At 37.5% G+C, this 18,309-nt stretch overlaps 1 protein-coding gene across 4 annotated transcripts in view; it reads right to left on the bottom strand.

The window, feature by feature from the left end:
- Window positions 1-2,131: 2,131 nt before the first annotated feature.
- ACTR3B (actin related protein 3B) overlaps window positions 2,132-18,309 on the bottom strand; it is a 51,255-nt gene continuing 35,077 nt past the window's right edge. For 3 of the 4 annotated variants that reach the window (XM_010712387.3, XM_031553846.1, XM_010712386.2), the window contains exons 4-12: window positions 17,414-17,524; window positions 15,677-15,772; window positions 15,419-15,526; window positions 13,954-14,097; window positions 13,235-13,408; window positions 11,565-11,657; window positions 4,203-4,328; window positions 3,688-3,771; window positions 2,132-3,092 (exon numbers count right to left, since the gene is read on the bottom strand). In XM_010712387.3, the coding sequence (XP_010710689.1) occupies window positions 2,997-3,092; window positions 3,688-3,771; window positions 4,203-4,328; window positions 11,565-11,657; window positions 13,235-13,408; window positions 13,954-14,097; window positions 15,419-15,526; window positions 15,677-15,772; window positions 17,414-17,524 (1,032 nt within the window). In that variant the 3' untranslated portion in view covers window positions 2,132-2,996. Of the gene's footprint in view, window positions 3,093-3,687; window positions 3,772-4,202; window positions 4,329-8,215; window positions 10,296-11,564; window positions 11,658-13,234; window positions 13,409-13,953; window positions 14,098-15,418; window positions 15,527-15,676; window positions 15,773-17,413; window positions 17,525-18,309 lie in introns of those variants that run through there. The other variant, XM_031553847.1, reaches the window with a different exon arrangement.

Genomic DNA, 18,309 nt, shown 5'->3' with positions numbered 1-18,309 from the left:
CTTTTACTCTAAAGAGCTGTATGAGCTTTCACATAGTTAAATCCAAAATTACACTGCTGAATACTGTCATACCAACACCACTTCACCACTTTAAGTAGATAAAAACAGGCATTTTTCCATCCAAACACACTATTTCCTGCTCCTGCAAATATAGACAGACTTGTTTTAGCAGGAGTAGGGGTAACAGATCCACCAGCCTCACCAGGCTCCAGAAATGTGCCCTAAAGCTCTGGGTATTAATAGAACACACCTTAAGAAATCAAGCTTTGTAAAAGTAGTAGTAAGTGCTGGTGCATGTGACTGGAGGCAAAAGAGATATTTGTCCCTCTGGGTCTCTCTCAGGTTCAATTCCTTCCTGTCCAAAAGCAATCACGCCCAATGCATGTCTTCCTTCTCAAGTGAGTGCCCAGAGCAACAGGTTAAGGAAGCAACTTTCAACTCACTTTTCGGAGAGTAGTGTGGGTCCTCATTAACTGTTGGCAAGGAATCCACAGAAGGTAAACTGAAAAAGCAAGCTGACTTGCCAACAATTCAGTAAAAAGGATCTGACAACTCATTTTCAGTTTTTCCTCTGACATCTCATCCAAACTTTTTTTTCTGCCTAATGGTGGTTTTAATGTCACCTGATAGGTAGGTCAGCCTTCCAAAAAGCTGAAGAGGAGGGTAACTCAGCTTCAGAACACTCAAACGTTCTATATTAGTATTCTTACTATTTGTGGTGTGAGTCTTCTGTTTTCTTCATTCACACTGAGACTTGCTCTTTGAAACTTCTTTCCCTGAAAAAAAAAAAAGAAAAAAAAACAAAAACAACACATCTTCCATTGGAGTTGTTGAACAAAAATACAGCTAACTCTAAGGAAACTCTATGCCTGATTAAAACTGGCAACTGGTAACCATTCCATATTCCCAGCACGCCTGATTTTGTAGCACCAAACAAGTATCAGTGCTCAGTGCGTGCCTAAGTCTGAATGTGCAAGGTTTCCTCTAAGGCCTGAATCCTGCCACATCATGCTCATGTTCTAGATTCTGCTGTGTACACCAGAAACCTAAAAAGCTGTCAATCCAGTGACAAACCTCTATTTTGCAGTCTTCAAAATCCAACACCATTTTGAGACTAGCTGAGTGCTCAGGCCTAATGGCTCGATTTCATTTTGAAGGGTATTTTTGAAGCATATTATTCTCAGGATCATCTCTTCTCCCTGCATTAACAGCCTCTCCGTTTCTGATAGGATAACATGTCAGAACTCTCCTGGCTAATACCCACATTTCCCTGTTTCTCAAACTGCTGCTTAAAAATGACATGAAAGTGGAAGAATTAAAAAAAAAAACCTCATTCAATTCAGGGCTGCATGGGAGTACTTGTCCAGCATTTTAAATGACTTCCTAGTGATTTATTCTCAACAAACCTGAACATTTTTTAAGTCTGTACCTCATAATATATTGCAGCAGGAATCAACAAAAATACTTTATCGCAGACAAGGTGATGTTACGCTGGAACAAGCTGAAACACTGCACATTATATTGGATTTTCTATTTTGTTCTTAGTGGAAGGCTTGAGCGAAGTAAGCTTCAACATGTCTGAGCTGAACATCAAGTTCTAACACATTCAGAAACAGGTTAGAGTCACAGATTCCCTCTTTAATATCTAATGTATTAGTTGGTCTAATGCCAGTTAAAAACAAATTGATGTGTACTGCAAAATCTTTATTGAGCTACATAAACTGTTTCAAGAGCTAATGTGGAAAACCTCTGTTGCCGCAGAACAAATAAATATCAGCATGAAAGAAAAAGAAGGATATCCTACCCTATTAATGACTGAAATCATGGGCACACAATGCTTCTTCTAACACAACAACATGTACCCATGTAACGCATGGAAGCCCTGGAAAAGGTTGCCCAGAGATGCCGAGGATTCTCCATTTAGAGATCACTGAGTGAAACTTCACTGACCCTGAACAACCAGACCTTACTTTAGGGTGACCCTCGTACAGAGGAAGAGTCTGGACCAGAGATTCCCAGAGATCCTTTTTAATTTGAGTTTTACTAGGATGCTACATAAGGTGACCTATGAATGGAAAGCTAACCTTGGGAGATAATAAAAAGGAGTATGCAAATCAAAACGACCACAGACTTTCATAAAGATGTTAACAGCGTTTATTTCACTGGTGCAAGGCCCGTGTGTCACCCACCACTCAGCAACATCAGAACAAAACATCTTCTATAAAACAGTTTCAGAAAATTCAAAACAAAGTAACAGTGGCTATAATAAACTTCGTACAGTACTGTAAATCACTTAATTTGTGTCATTCAAACAAGAATAAATCAGTTGCTAGCATACATGGCTTTTATTTTTTTTTCCCCAAAAACAAAACATACCAGCACAACTCCAATACATGCCTCACACCTGGAAATGCATAACATCACTCCATGACACTGATAGCTGTTCGTGCTTAGAACTAGTCATCAATTCACCCTACTGATATCATAAAATACAAAATGATATGAAAAAAACCTACATTTACAAAGTATAGTCCCAATCCTGCAATCCAATCTGTTCAGGCAAGTACCTGCAACCATTTCAACCCCCCTGAAGGCAATGTGGTATTTAGTGCTCCATTGCTAAAGATTTGATTGCAGAATTAGGGGAAAGTGGGAAAGGTTTAAATCTTTCCACAAGCAGTAAAACGCTGGTTCATTCTTCTAGATTCAGTTTCAGTAGTATTTGCACAACCTCCTAAACAGAGAATTACCTACTGTCAATTACCTCACATTTAGGAAGAAAGAAGGATAGGCTTTAAAGCAGTCTGCAGAGAAATGGCTTTCACTGAAATGACTTGGGGCTGTAAGCTGTGCTGTAGCACACGGCGGTGATCCAAATGCTTCCAAGAGATAGCCACATCTTGTTGCAGTATTTACAGTACCTGCTGCCTTCCTCTGCCTGACATGACCTTCTTCACGAGTAAGAAATCACAGACCTTGTTTCCATTTGATAAGCATTATGACATGACTCCAAACACAGGATTATGACGACAAATGCTAGGGCCATATTCTTCATAGTCTTTTTTCGTGTGACATACTTGGAAGAATTCCGGCTATGAAAACATAAAACAAATCCTCTCAAAACCATATGAATACATAAAGCAGAAAAGCAGACAATTAAAATAATGCTTTCTTTTCTTTTTTTTATTTTTATTTTTTTTAAGATTAGAGCTTCATGGTAAGGTATTATATCTTTGCAAGAGAATAAAACTAAATTTTTTTTAAGATATGAAAACAATCAATGAAAGTCTGTATGGGCAATAGAGTTGATTTTTAAAAAAAGCAATAAAATCTCATTTTGAAAACAAGAATTGTTCCTGTTTTCCTCCATTTGATTCTCTCTCATGTCAAAGAATGTTTGTTTAGATCCTATACTCCTGAAATCCTGACTAATCCCAAGTACTAACTTCAAGAATAAAGGGACTATGCTACAGCTATCATATAAATACTATTTCAGAGTTATGTCATATCACGATATCTTTACTCAAGTAAAGCTTCCACTTGTTCTGTACAAATTTTGCTGAGACAAACGCTGTGATAGGATTGCATAATGTGACAAAGTTCAGGTTTGAAAGGAGTACTCAGAACAAACGTAGCCAGCAGTCAACGTGAAAAGAAAGATTCAGAATTGTTTTCATGAACACTTACTGTTGAAGCCAGCATGGAACCACCAAACCAAACCGCATAACGCTGCATATGATGTGTTATCACTTGAACTTCAACTGGCTTGGGCTAAGAAAAACAGTTCATCATTAGTTTACATTTCCTTCTAAACTCAAAATATCTAGAAGTCTTCACCCCTCCATTCATATCACTATCTCACAATTACTCAGAGCATTGTATTTCCTAGGAGATCAAATCATATAACAATTCCTGACTAGTACACTGGAGGACACAACAGTTAAATTCCTTTTGCCTACTGCTGAGATCACTTCTCTCCCAGTAAGAGACATCAGAAATGTCCATATAGATTGCTCACAGTAACTTCAAAGTTCCTGTAAAGATATGTCATATGCTGCAAAGCTAGCAAGAGATTTAATAATACATACATACACACGCTCTATTCATTCTACAGCACTGTGTTTTCACTTGTGAGGTGAAAGCTCTGAACTTCATTTTTTCTACTATTCTCATAATCAACCCTACTTGAAATTCTTACTTACTTTTATCCGACCACCACTGAGTTCCTCACTAAGCCTCAATCTTGCATCCACTACTCTTTTCAAATCCCTTTGCAGTCGTCGTCCAAAGTCCCTGAACATTGTGGACCCTCCCGAGAGCACCACATTCTGTGGAGACAATAAAAATACAGTCTTTAAATCCATCTTCAAAGCAAGTTTCCCAAATTGTATTAGGAAGCTGACGAGCTACACAGAGCACCTTAATATTGTTCAGTTTCCAGAGCACGCCCACAGCTCCTTATGTTCTCCCTTTTTTTTTAAATAGTAGCTTTGTGTAGAATATACTACCACAAAAGAGAAAGATTACATTAAAATAATGAGCAAGTATCTATACATGCACTGGAGTAGAAAGATGACAGTGTCAGAAAGTCTCAGAGATGTTGATAACTTCCTTAATTATCAGAGCTAAAACTGCATGGCTCTAGCCTGGTCATGCTGCTGTTAGTACCATTCCACAGGCTGGAATGATATCTAGAACTCATTTTCAAAAAGAGCTAGACTCCTAAACACAGTCATCAGCAAATCCAATGATTCAAAAATGTATCAAAAAAGGGCAACAGTCCTGAGAAAAGCCTTCCACTTTTCTCTACCTGCTTGTCTAGTGCTAGTTTTCAAAGCAGAACTAAAAGCCTTGTTCCCTGGATTTGTGCTTTGATTCTAAACGTGGGTTCTAAAACATCACATCCTTAACGCTACTGATAATATCTCAGGGCTACAGAACAATGCAGAAGTCATTTCAACGGGGCGGGGGACCTGGGATTGATTTCAGAACAGGGACACTGGGAAATAACAATGGTGGCAGCAAGAATGGACTTCATAATCAAAAAGGAATGAACTCTATGTGACAAAAAAAAAAAAAAAAAGCATGTGCATCCTGCAGTGCCTGCATGTGGTACTGCAAACCAAAACACCAATTAGTGCTCACTAAAACCACATGTATACCTGAGTCATATTGGCAAGGAACTTTACTGAGATCAAGAGTTTTACACTGGGCAAAGGGTTATCTGTTCATAACAGCTTTTGACACCGCAGATTGTGCACATAATGAAAGAATCCCTGAACCACTGCTCTTGCATACAGATCTAAAGTGCAAAAGTATTCATGCTTTCTGGCTGCAGAAGTAACTTTTTGGAGTTTAAGCACCACAGTACAAGCTGCAAACAAAATTTTCCTTGCTAAACGAGAAAATAAATAAATAAATGCTTATTTATGAAAAATAATGAGAAAAGTAACCATATACCTAAAGTAGGATCCAGAAACCACAGTTGGTCCTAAAATTAACTTGCCTCTTTCTTATACAAGACTCTCTCTGCATACAAGAACATATCTTCCCCTGACTCTGTAAGAGGAAACTGCTAATGGGGAAGAAAAAAGGGAAAAAAGACAACCACTAACTTGAGTGATGAAACAGCAATTAAAAAATTGTCATCAGAAAATATTACCTGGAGATAACAAAGTTAGCAAAGAGAGTGAAAGCAATAATTCTATTCAAAACAAATTAAACTTTGAGCGTACATCACAAAGTAGACAGTGATATCACCAAGAGATTTCAGAATACTCTTGAGAATATTTGTGTGAATACATCTTGGACCACCTTATGCAACTGCAGTTAGTGGTAACACTAGGATAATCTTTTATCATTCCAGGGATAAAAGCTAGAATGTCACACCTCCCTGAGATTATGAATATTCAAGTAATTCTACATGCTAGAAGAAGATAAAGTACAATGCAGGTCAAAAAGAATAGAAACATTAGGGTACACTGGTTGCAAATGTGCATTATCTCATCAACACACCTGGAAAAGTCAGGTTAAACAGCATGTGGGATACAAGTAGGTATCACCAACTGCCATCGAAACATGATTCTACAGTTACAGTTCTCCTGCTCCCTGTAGCACTTGTCAGCACTGGGCCGAATCTGTGCTAAATCTTTAGTAAAGGACTGAAGCCCATATGTTGTCAGGAACAAGTCACCACTACTCAGCAGCTCAATCTTCTGTAAGGAGGGCAGAAGACAGGTAGGCCTCACAACCGAAGCAGAATCCATACGCATTCCTCACTCTCTCCAGCCTTCAGAAAGAAAACGGTGAAGGTGGCAAAAAACTGTTGGGATTAAAATAAACAAACAAACCAATACCTTCACTACAATTACTGAGTGTTACAACTGGAATGAGAAACATTAACAGCAAGGAAGGCTAAACATATCTGTGGAAAAAACTTACTGGTGGTATCTGGGATTCCAGCCTGCCTGGGAATCCTCTGGCCTCCCAGAAAAAGAGATCAAGAGAGTTCAAGTATCTGTTTCCAGCTGCTTCCTTTAAATGAGACTTCTTCTGGCCTATGTGCTTAAACACACTTCAGCTGGTTTAACAGTTCTAGGCAGAGCACAGGTTTTACAGCTGACACTGATCAAACCTCCTGATGGAAAGAAGCTCCAGACAGTTTTTGCTTTTATAGCTGCCTGGCTCAAAGCTATGTTGGATTGAAAGAATATATTTTCTTAGAAGAGAGGGTTGAAGATCTTCCATGCTCTTGAATAAGAAAACCACAGGCAGTAAATAATAAAAGCAACCCATTTCTGGGAGGAAACTGGGGGTCAATGCCATGCACCTTAGAGGGCTGGCAGGAAACTTCTCACTTCCCATCCATTCCCTTCACTTCCATTATGAGCTCTAGGATAATGAATTTCATTCCATGCCATCTCTGATCCTATGTCTATGTACAACGCTACAAAGATACAAAACAAAACATAACAAAACCACCCAGTTACAATAACAGAAAACTTTATCTAAGTTAAGCTTACCTAAAAGCTGCACACTTTGGCTATTTTAGTTAAAAAAGGGCATCATTTACCAAGTCTGTACGGAAAGTGTAAGGAATATTCATCTCAACAAATATTATCCCCACAGATAAGTAAATGTGTTGCAAAGAACTATTTCTGGAATAAAATTGTATTTTAATCATGAAGAAACAATCTGCGTTTCTTTAAATTAATGATATTTGGTGTTTATTTTATTATTTGAGGATGGTCCTTGCTGTTCCACTGAAACACTTCTGCACTCAGACAAAAGGAAACCACAGCTCAGCCACTAAACCAGCTAGCACACTGATGTTACAAACCTAATTAGCAGTGGATAAAAAGGAACAGGGTTTCCTCTCAGCACTCCTGTGCTACACTAACAATGTTAATCGCCTGGGGCTTCAATTTTAAGTAGGATGAATGCCTTTGCTTTCCCCATGACTTACATCAGTGCCAACAGGATGCAGAACTAACGGCCTGGCAAGCTCTCCAGCCTTAACTCACCTGCTGAGCCTGCCTACTCTGCACTTAGCAATTAATAGCAAGCTTTGCCATTCTGCTGGAGCACGCTTAAGCAAAAGTCAGTTGAATCCTTGCTAGCTTCTGCTCGAGGACACCTACAGTTTCAGAGAAAGAGGTAAGGAAAGAGTTGATAGGGCAAATGAGCCAGAAACCACTGGATGGTATTTCTGCCTGCAGCTCACAGCTGCACAGCAGTCTAACAGCGCCATCTACACCCCATACGGTGTATCTGAGGCTGCTTTCATACTATTTAAAAGTATTTTAAGTTAGAAATGACTTTAGGGAGACATTGCTATAGCTTTAGTCTTTTGCATTTCAAACCTCTCCAGGATTCAGTGATGGTTCATTACAAGCTAGCTATGTATAAATACCCAACAGTTTTGACTTTCTAAGAGAACACAAGTACAATAAGCCTACTGCAAACATCAACTGCAGCAGTACTTTCAAATTCTCTACTGCTCACATTAGCTGCATATCCAGCTAACAGTCATCTTCTCAATCAAAAAGAAGCGATTCTTAAAATTCACTGAAAGCCAAAATAATCCATCTACAACAGAAGTCCACACTGACCAATACACCACAGTCCCCAACTCACGTGATGAGACCAGCTTGAAAAACTAGACTTAAAAAAAATTAAGAGGCCAAGGATGTGAGAACTCGATCCACCCTGAATATTTAAACTTGGTTGATCAGAATCTTTCAGAAAGATTTCTGAAACCAACTGAATGCTCTGTCAGACATCGCTTTTATCTTAAACTGCATATTTGTGCCAAAAACACTGCAGAAAATGGAGATGAGTTGAAAGAAATCAATCACGGGGATATGCAAGTGTAAGGTTGTTGGTTATACTCCACTGACAGAAGGCACAGGTTTCAGAACTGTTGATACTGTTCTCATCAACTGTTACTGTCAGAACTCTGGAAGTATCTGGGGAGAAACTCTGGATGAGGAAAAAGGAAGATGAAACAGTGAGAAATAAGAAAGACAATTTCTGAACCCAATACAAAGATATAAAGAACATCATAACTTACTAGAATATCAAGCAGTTCTTAGTACTTTGAGAAGTCCTTCATCCACTTCTAAAAGTTGTTACAACTATATCCACTGGCCAACTGATATGTCGGGCTATTCTTTTTTTGACACTGAGGAAGTCATAAGATACCCTAACTGACACAAAGTTAGGACAAGGTCATACAGAGTGCTTCCAACCTAGAGAGATTTTTAAATAGCAGTACTGAAACCATGCAACATTATCATTCCTTGCAAATATACCACAGAGCAGATATTTCATGCCGATTTCAAGCTAGATGTGCATTAATAACACTGTGTTTAGTAATATGCTCAGAGTAACCTAAAAGCAGTGGGAAAGATCACCTTCAACTTCCACATCATGCTACTGCTCTCTGCATTCCTGTGATATGTTATGTATTCATACTGTGATGAAAACAAGGAAAGAGGAACAATATTCTAGGGAAAACTGGAGCTAAAGAATGCGACAAAGAGTACCTCTGTAAACAAAGACATGGAGGTATTGGATGGGGAGCTGGACATGAGCCAGCAATGGGTGCTTGCAGCCCATGAAGCCAACTGTATCCTGGGCTGTGTCAAAAGAAGTGCAGCCAGCAGAGCAAGGGAGGTGATGTTTCCCCTCTGTTCTGCTCCTTTGAGAAGGCTCTGGGGAGACATCACTGCAGCCCTTCAGTGCCTAAAGGGGGCTACAGGAGAGCTGGAGAGGGATTTTATCAAGGAGCGTAGTGATAGGTCAAAGAGTGGTAGTTTTAAATTAGAAGTTGGTAAGACTTACATTAAATAATAGGAATAAATTATTTACTACTAGAGTGGTGAAGCACTGGCACAGGTTGCCCAGAGCAGCTGTGGATGCCCCGTCCTTCGTGGTGGCCAAGTTGGATGGGTTCCTGGGCAACTGCGTTTGGTGGCAGGTATCCCAACAAAGGTTGGACCTAGGTTATCTTTCAGGTCTCTTTCAACTCAAACTGTTCCTTGTTTCTGTTCTCTAAAAAAACAGACCTGGATAGACAAACTGTACCTTTCTGCCCAAAGAACACCAGAGGTGATGTGATGCACTTTCAAAAGCCTCACCAAGCCCTACAGAAGCACGATCACATTACCAGCTGCATGCAGAATGTTTCATTTTCTAGTGGAATTCAGCTTACAGGAATAAGCAATGTAACCAGGATGCCAGACTATTTCAGCCCTATGGTAAGCTCAAAAAATTACTGCTCCATCACCTAAGCACTCAGTTTCATTTAATTCTACTTTCTGTTGTTTCTGGTTTATTTAAAAAATAAATACATAGTTCATCTTCTTTCTTCAAATTTCAGCACAAGTCTCTGGTTCCAAACTCAACAGCTTATCTACATCCTTCCTTATTTTATCAGAAAGAATCTCACTCCAAGCAATCTGTAACTCTCAACCCCATTAGATACAGTCAGGGAAGACAGAGAATAAGAATATAAATCAATGTTTCCAATCACATCAAGGTGTAATCATTATCAATTAAAAACAAAGTACATTGTTGCTAACCATTATACAATTAAAAAGAATTTATGAGCTTATCTTGTGCAATTTGTAGAAGAATGCTTGCATGTGGAACAGCTACAGGCTCTAGGAACTGGTTGAACAGCAACAGTCTTGTGAAGGTCCTGATGCTCCAAACCTCAACATAAGGTAACACAACTGGCTTCATAAGAGAACTGCTGATAAGATCAGGAAGCAGGAATACCAGGAATAAAACTACAAAAAGATAAACACTATAGGTCATCAGAAGATGGGTTACAGAACAATTCTTCAAAGGCTACAAAGCACATGTAACCTGCAACTGGGTGTTTTAAGATATATTCTGGAAGAACATTGATGAAACACCTAAATATATCCAATGTAAGTCTAGCACTCCAGCACAGTAGCAAGAAAAGAAGATACTTGCCTCTATGAAAACTTAGTCTTGCAGAAAGAAAAAGGACGAAGGAGAGCCAGACATTAAGAGTTGCCAAAAACCTTTTGCAGCAATCCTAAGCTTGAAGCCATTGTAGCCATCTACTACAAAAGTCACTCTGCACAGAAATTTGTTAAGTAGTGGAACTTCCCTTTTAACCTGCACTGCAGATTTGCTCTAGGTTACTATGTTTCATTCTAGATTACAGAATATGTTATTTAGATAACTAAAATATGCTACAAAATGTTAATAGACACAAACTGCCCTAGGATATATTTAGTTACAACTTAATTGTTCCTGAGAAAATGCCAACTCTCATAGACAAGATTTTCAAGATTCTAACAGAACAAAACCATAGCCTTCCACATGAACAAGTCTATTTCTTCACGTTACTTCTTTATGCTGTTAATTAAAAATAAAAAGTAAAAAAATAGGGCAGTACTGCTGCTACACAAACAACTAGGAAGCATAGAATGTGCTGCCAATGCAGAAAGAGAGCTTGCCATAGGCTATGCCTGTCAATACCTTCTTTTTCAGTTCTTAATGAACGACTGACTGAAAAAACTCTCTGGACTATATGCCCTAAACAAGCTTAAACAGCCTTAATTATTGTCTTCTAAAGGATTAAGTTTTCATGTACTTCAATACAAGGTTCAACACCTGGCTAAAACTGCAGTGAACATCCTGAGACTACAGAGAGAAAAAAAAAATCCAAATGGGGAAGAGACCATGAGACAATCATTAAAATGGGCAAAATCCAAAAACTCCCACCCATAAGAATTTATATTACAAACATCAAATATAAATAATTCCTTGGGAACAATTCTTACCTGCATGCCAAGCCACTGCTAATCACTATCTTTTGTTTTAAAATTAAAAGCAGCAAATATCAAGTATTCCTCATTCAGGAAAACTGTACCTTGTTTAGCTTAAACTTTATTTCTCTTCAAAAGTACACATTTCTCACAGTAGGGGAAATCATAGCTATGTGTACCATACACACATACATCATAATGTTGACAGTTATCTTCCACATGAATTCAGTTCATCTTAGAACACAAAGGCCGTACCTTATATAACGGACGCCGGACATCAATGGGACAGTTCTGTATAACTTCATCAACTACATCCGAAATGGATTCCATAAAATCAGGATTAGCAAACTAGAATGAAATAGAACAGACATTATGTGTTTCCTTCCGAAAAAGGAAAAGGCAGAAGTGAGACAGTAAAGACAATTTGTAACAGTATTTTTTATTAAAAAAAAAAAAAAAAAAAAGGGGGAAATAAAAGTCAGTATTACTCCTGCTGACCAAGTATTTTACCCTATAAGAAACCCACTTTTGTACAAGTGAAATAAGAAACGCTCTTTTCCACAGGCAAACTCAGCTTATCCTCCTTGGTCATAAATCCACTGTTCAAAATTTATGCACTAGAAGCCTACAACTGCGTGTGACATGATTTCAGAGTCCATTCTGTCAGACAGAGATAAAGTGAAAACAGAATAAGATTGTAAGATGGTTTTACCAAAGACAGCTTTTACCTAGCTAACTCAAAACCTTTTAAAGTTAGTTTTAAAGTTAGGAGTTAATGAAGTCCAGGGAGAAATTCTTCTTGGAAGCGATACCTATCATCTGCTGTGTCTTTCTTGTCTAGAAAGGTAGTGTTTTCAATGCAGAGCCAAGACATTATTAATTCTTCATTAAGTAATAAAAAAGAGGAAGATTGTACTCTGTTCTATTCCTCACAGTCTTTATAGGGCCTAGGGAAAAAGAAAATATTAAAACCATGTCTGACATGGGGTTCAGTGCTCCTCTGTAAGATCATGTGGGTAAACAGTAGGGAGGAGAAGCTACTTAGCCTGGAGGATTAATGATGATGTAAGATTAGACACCTAGAAATTGATAACAAACAGATTAAGGTTGGAATTTAGACAAAAGGCAAAGGAATGAAATTTTCAAACAATCTTCCAATAGGAAGAGGGTAGACAAAATGAAACTTTAGTGTCAATATAGACTTGATTAAGTTTTTATACTTTATTACAGACTATGGTTGCCTGAAATAAGCTGAATGGAGCATAAAATAACAGACAGCACATACTCCGCCATGCAGAATCAAATTTTAATGTTTCAATCTTCTCCCAGGATATTACAACATCCCAAGGTTCACTCAAATTGAATTACCAAAAATCAGACAGACTAGGCACTGTAAATGTCTTCCAAAACTGTTATTTGTTACCAACACAGATTTCAATGGACTTCCCTCAGAGAAAAAAGTAGCATCCATAAATTGATATCAACAGAAAGCAACAACAAAAGTCAAGATTTCAAACAGTATCAATTGAATAATTCCATGCACAGTATAGCCCCAGCAGATTGGTAACATAACTAAAAACAAGATTATGAAAGCATACTGGTTTAAACCAGTGCTTACAGAAAGAGAACAAGTACTATATAAAATCTGAAGGTTCTAACTTGTTTTTCTGTACTTTAGCTTGCCTTTAAAGAAAGAAAATAAGACGTTATAAACATAGCAAGAGATACAAGAAAAAAATTACCCAGTGCACTCAGGTTGCTCTGTGCTTGAGCTACCAGAGACTGTACAAGGCTTGCAGTTAGGAGATCTACTGAGAGCTTACTTCCACTTGATGGCGCACTCGCATCAAAAACAGTAATTCCCTCCCCCTCTACTTATACAGTAAAGCTTCTGTAACTTAATACTGTTAGCATTTAACTCTTACCTCAGGATGAAAGAAAATTTCAGGTCCAAGGAACCTTTCATAACCAACATCTATAACAAATTTGGTTTTGTTGATTGCATTGATGCCAGTATACTGTTTGATCCATTTTCGTGGATCTCCATCATACTTAGCAAATTCTTTCACTATGTCAGGGCAAATATAACAATATTTCTCCTGTTAAGAAATATCAAGCATAACAAAGATGCCAAAATAATTATTTTATTATTGACTTAAAGTATATTTCAATGAGAGAAATAAAAACAGGTAAGAATTCTTACAGATTTGGGTACAAATATCTCTTGGACTGCCCAATAACTACTGAAGCCTTAACCATTCAAGACAACGCACATGCTTAACTCTTCAATAAAATTCCACCCTGACTCATCTAGATTACAGAAAAGTTCAATAGCGAGCTCTCTTTGCAAGATCAGATCCATAAAAAAATCAACCTACAGACATTACGTATTCATTAAATCAAGAAACAAATCTTAAATCTTGAGCTCTAAATGCTAATTCAATCTGCAAAGCATATTCAACTCTACCAAGGATCTAGTGTGACCATTTTCTTCCTCTTCCTCCTTACACTGCACTTGATTGGATACGCCAGCAGAATATGTGTAATTACTTGCATTTTTAAGTGAACACAAGCAACTTCCTAAAGCAAAAAAAAGAACATTTGCTCAAAGTATTTTGGTATTAGGAGACAAAGAAGGGTGTACCTTTATGGCTTTTGCTGTCTCCAGAGATTGTTCAGGAGGAATTCCCACTTCCCTCTCCCTCAGGAGTTGTTGAATAAAGTAAGTAATATCCCTACCTGCAATAGGAATATGTTTGATGCAACTTCCAATTACGTAGCCTTCTGCCTATGTGGGAGAAGGAGGGAAAACAACAAGAAGATGATCTTTAGGCAAAGTCATACTGTGCAAAACATCAAAAATCAACAGCAAAGTTATCTTTCTTTTATACAACAGCTTGCTCTCATTTTTAATTGAAAGTAAAATATTGAAAGAGTGAAGTGTTAAAATGTGCAAGCAGCCCCCTGCAAAGTGGGTATTATTTTTAAAAGAGCTTGATTACAACTTATAAACAGATACTGATGATCTAATTGAAACACATAAGCAGCAGACAAAAAAAATCTTGCAGACATTAGAACGTAGATAAAGTCTGATCAGATGTAATCTTGTTTGTTTGTTTGTTTTTTTAGGTGTAATCTGAAAGCCAAATGCAATATGAAAAGACTACCCACCTCCTGTTTCAAAATGAAAAATGAACAGGAAAAAGTATAAAATTATTAAAAAGCTCAGGTAAAAACAACAACAACAATCAAATGAAGACGTATCTAACAATAAGTACAATGAAAACAAGAAATCTATTTGTAGCATTTTTTTCCAGGACGTATTGATTGACAGCAGTCGTACTGCTGAACCAACATTATTTCTTCTCTTGCTTTTTACACACTTCAGAGCTTCATATGGCAAATATTCTTTTCCTACCACTAGAAGACAATACTGATACAGGCAGATTAACACCAAAATGCAAGAAATTATAGGGAGTCAAATGTTCATTCCTAAAATAACTGATCACTCAAGCATACTATATGCTTCAGAAGTACATTGTCATCAATAAAATATATGCTAGCATGCATGGATAACTGTATATTTTTAACATCCTTCAAGAAATAAGCCATTTGAAATCAACCATGTATATGAACATGCCTTTGTGCCAGCCTGCAGTTGCTTCCAGAGTTCACTAACTTCTAAAACAGAGACAACAGCTATGTAGCATAAATAAAATACAAGACAAAAAAAAGTTTGTATGTATGACAAGAAGTAACGTAGGCATGCAGGAGATTTAACAGTGATATACATTAATATTGAACAGAACTGAAGCATCACAATAACGCAAGACAAGGATTTACACAGAAGCAGCCTTTAAAAGATGCCCTAGTAGTTCCTTACTGCAGCTTTGCAATAGTCTGGACAGCTAAAATTAATCTCATAAATAAAGTCACATAACTAAATACATATTTTGCAAAGCCACCATAAGGGAGAAAATCCCAAACAACCATGTAACTATAAAATTTTTGAAACAGTTTACTTTGACAGTTTTTATTTTAATATATAGAAAACAAAACCTGTATTTGCCTAAACAACCAGTATTTGAGAAATGCACCCTCCTACATACCACAGGAATTACGTGGGTCACTCCATCACCACTATCAATGACAATTCCAGTCAAAGTACGTTCTCCAACCTGTCGTGATGTCCAAGAGGCAGCTAAGGCCAACACTGCCTGTATGAGAAACAGTTTGTATTTAGGCAGGATGTGCTGATTTACAATCTTAGAAAACAATCATTTCAAGCATTTTAGACACAGGCTTATGGAAGATAATAAACGCTGCAGCTGTACTGTACTTCAGAAGTATATATTCACTTTGATCACCTGAACAGCAATGTAAAGTCCTGGTATGTTGAATGATTCAAACATGATTTCTGCAAGATACTCTCTGTTTTCAGGTGTGTTCAGGGGAGGTTCTGTCTGGAAAAAAACAAAAACAAAGACAACTCCTCAGACCTAACAGTTAATGCAATGATTAGCTCAGTAGAGTAATAGTCAAACTTCTAGAATTCTTAATGCATTCCTAAATCTCACACAAGCTCCAATTCTAAAAATAAAGAATTCACACAATCTGGGGAGAGCGGCAAGAAGGTTATCTTCTGCAACATGTTTGATTTGAATTACATTCTCAGAGCAAAGGAACAATTATGTTACAAGAAGTGTTGTTTTCTATCATACTGTATCATTGCCACTACAAGGAGTGACATGATTTCAACACCCAAATGTTCAGAAAGAATAAGAGAGAGTAATGTGTTAGAGTGGCCCAGCTGATTTCAAAAGGACTAGTCATAGGAAAAAAACACAGTGCTCAATGCTTAAACATGAAGGTGAAAAGCTTAATAAAATACATTAGGAGCAGACAACCTCTGAAAATTCCTCATGTCCCACATAGTCCTACCTGGAAAAGGACTGAATATTAGTGAAAACCAACAGAAATATTTTGAAAGATTCCAAGTAAGCAAAGGGTTTTTCTTATACACGAGTGTATAGCCCCATCAATCACATTCATACCATTGCTTTTACACACACTCTTACTCAATTTGTGCAAATCATTTAACATTTAGAAATAAACAAGGTTCAAGCTATTGGCACCATCCACTCAGTTAGACTCAAAATGGACTGGGTCTTGAAGATATATAGAAAGTCTGCCAGTGCAATGCTGACTTCTTCAGTTTTTGGTGCACATAACAGAATGCAGAACTATTAGTGAACATGGCAGGAGTCAGCCTTCAGAAGTCTTCTGCACTCAGTGCACTGTGATATTTATCTGGTACTACAAAATGCTGGGGATGTGGGATGGGTACATGTGGCCTGCAATCAGTTCCAGTCAGGTCTTGAAAGATAACTTAGAGTTAGCAGAGGCTGGGTGGCGTTTTTGTGCAACATCTCCAACATAAGATGCCTAAGGAAGTTGTGGAGTCCTCCTCCCTGGAGTTGTGTGGGCATGGCACTAAGGAACACGGCAAGTCAGGCTAATTACTTAGAGATCTCAAAGATCTTTTCCAACCTAGACAATTCTGTGATTTTAAGTCACATTCAGAGTAGAACTAACCAAAAGCTCCCTTACATGAAAAATCTGGAGATAAACCAGACATAAGGACACACGAATAAAAGATATAAAAATAGTCTATTGCAAACTGCTTGCTAAGAACTAGTTACCTAATTTGATCTTCAAGAAAATTTTTCATACGTTTGTCCTTTACCACTAACATATGGTGCTCTACTAAGCAAGAATATCCCCTACTGCAAAACCAGCCAAGAATTTCACATAGAATTCAGTTTAAACAAAGCAATTGAAGCTTTGCAAAAACAAAATCCAATCCGTCAGCAGCCTGCATCACAAACTGAACAGAATTTGGTTGCAATGCTGTTTCACAGATTTATTTTTCTCCACATGATGAAGAAATATTCAGAGAAAAATCCTCTAACGGAGCTTGGAATTTGTATGCTGGAAGCTTGAACTTAGAGTATTATGTATTTTTGCTCTTGCATAAATACTCTCCAAATAACGTGCAGTTTTCATCTCAGAAAGTGTTTTCCTTCTCAGTCTCAATAACTCACCATTAAAAAATAGTGATCCTCAGGTTCAGCTCGTAGGTATTTAAAAATGACCTGCTCCATGAATCTCTCCATGAGGTCCCAGTCTTCAACAATACCATGTCTTATAGGCCACTGAAACAAGAAAAAAAACATGTCAACCTTCTATATCATACAAGAATAAACAAACCCAAAAATAGAAACAGTGAAAGCACCCAAATCCTTACATCTTCTGCAAGAATTAAAACCTCTCATCTCATAGTCACACCATCAAATCCTCTATTCTCACTTTAATTTAGAATTACTATTTCCAGTTATCTCATGTATTTCCAATTGCAATTCTGGGTTGCAGGACTGCAAGCCAGAGAGCATTCTTTGTTCTTAAATCTTGCTATTATTTTCTTGCAGCACCATATTTTAATCTCTTTTTGTATCAGTTTAATCATTTATAAAGTTGAGAATCATACTTATCTTCAATATGTTTTCCAATCTGTAAGAAGTAAAGAACATACAGGCAATACATTTTTCAGCATAAATTATCACAGGGATATGTTTACATTTTGTTCAGTGTTAGGAACACAGATGACATTTAAGTAATACAGTAGGATGTATAAAATATGATTTTTTCCACATAATTCAGAGGCTGTTAACATCTTGTAAGTACAATAAGTCCCTTACTAGGGTATGGAAAATATGATTCACACAGAAGCCACGCTGAAGTCAGCTCTTCACAAAACAATTGTGACAATCCATGAAGCAGAAGTATCCAATATGTTCACCAATTCATGTGCCACATTAGAAAGATATATTGTTAGCAAGAATTTAAACATTCAGCATTATGTGACTACTTTAACAGCTTATAATTTTGAACACTGATGTCAACGGTTTACGGGCTGGTTCGGCCCGGTTCCGTGACTAGA

Source organism: Meleagris gallopavo, chromosome 6 (genome assembly GCF_000146605.3).
Source record: "Meleagris gallopavo isolate NT-WF06-2002-E0010 breed Aviagen turkey brand Nicholas breeding stock chromosome 6, Turkey_5.1, whole genome shotgun sequence".
NCBI lineage: Eukaryota > Metazoa > Chordata > Aves > Galliformes > Phasianidae > Meleagris > Meleagris gallopavo.
The sequence above is the reverse complement of the archived record's forward strand: the minus strand, read 5'-3'. Positions and strand labels throughout refer to the sequence as shown.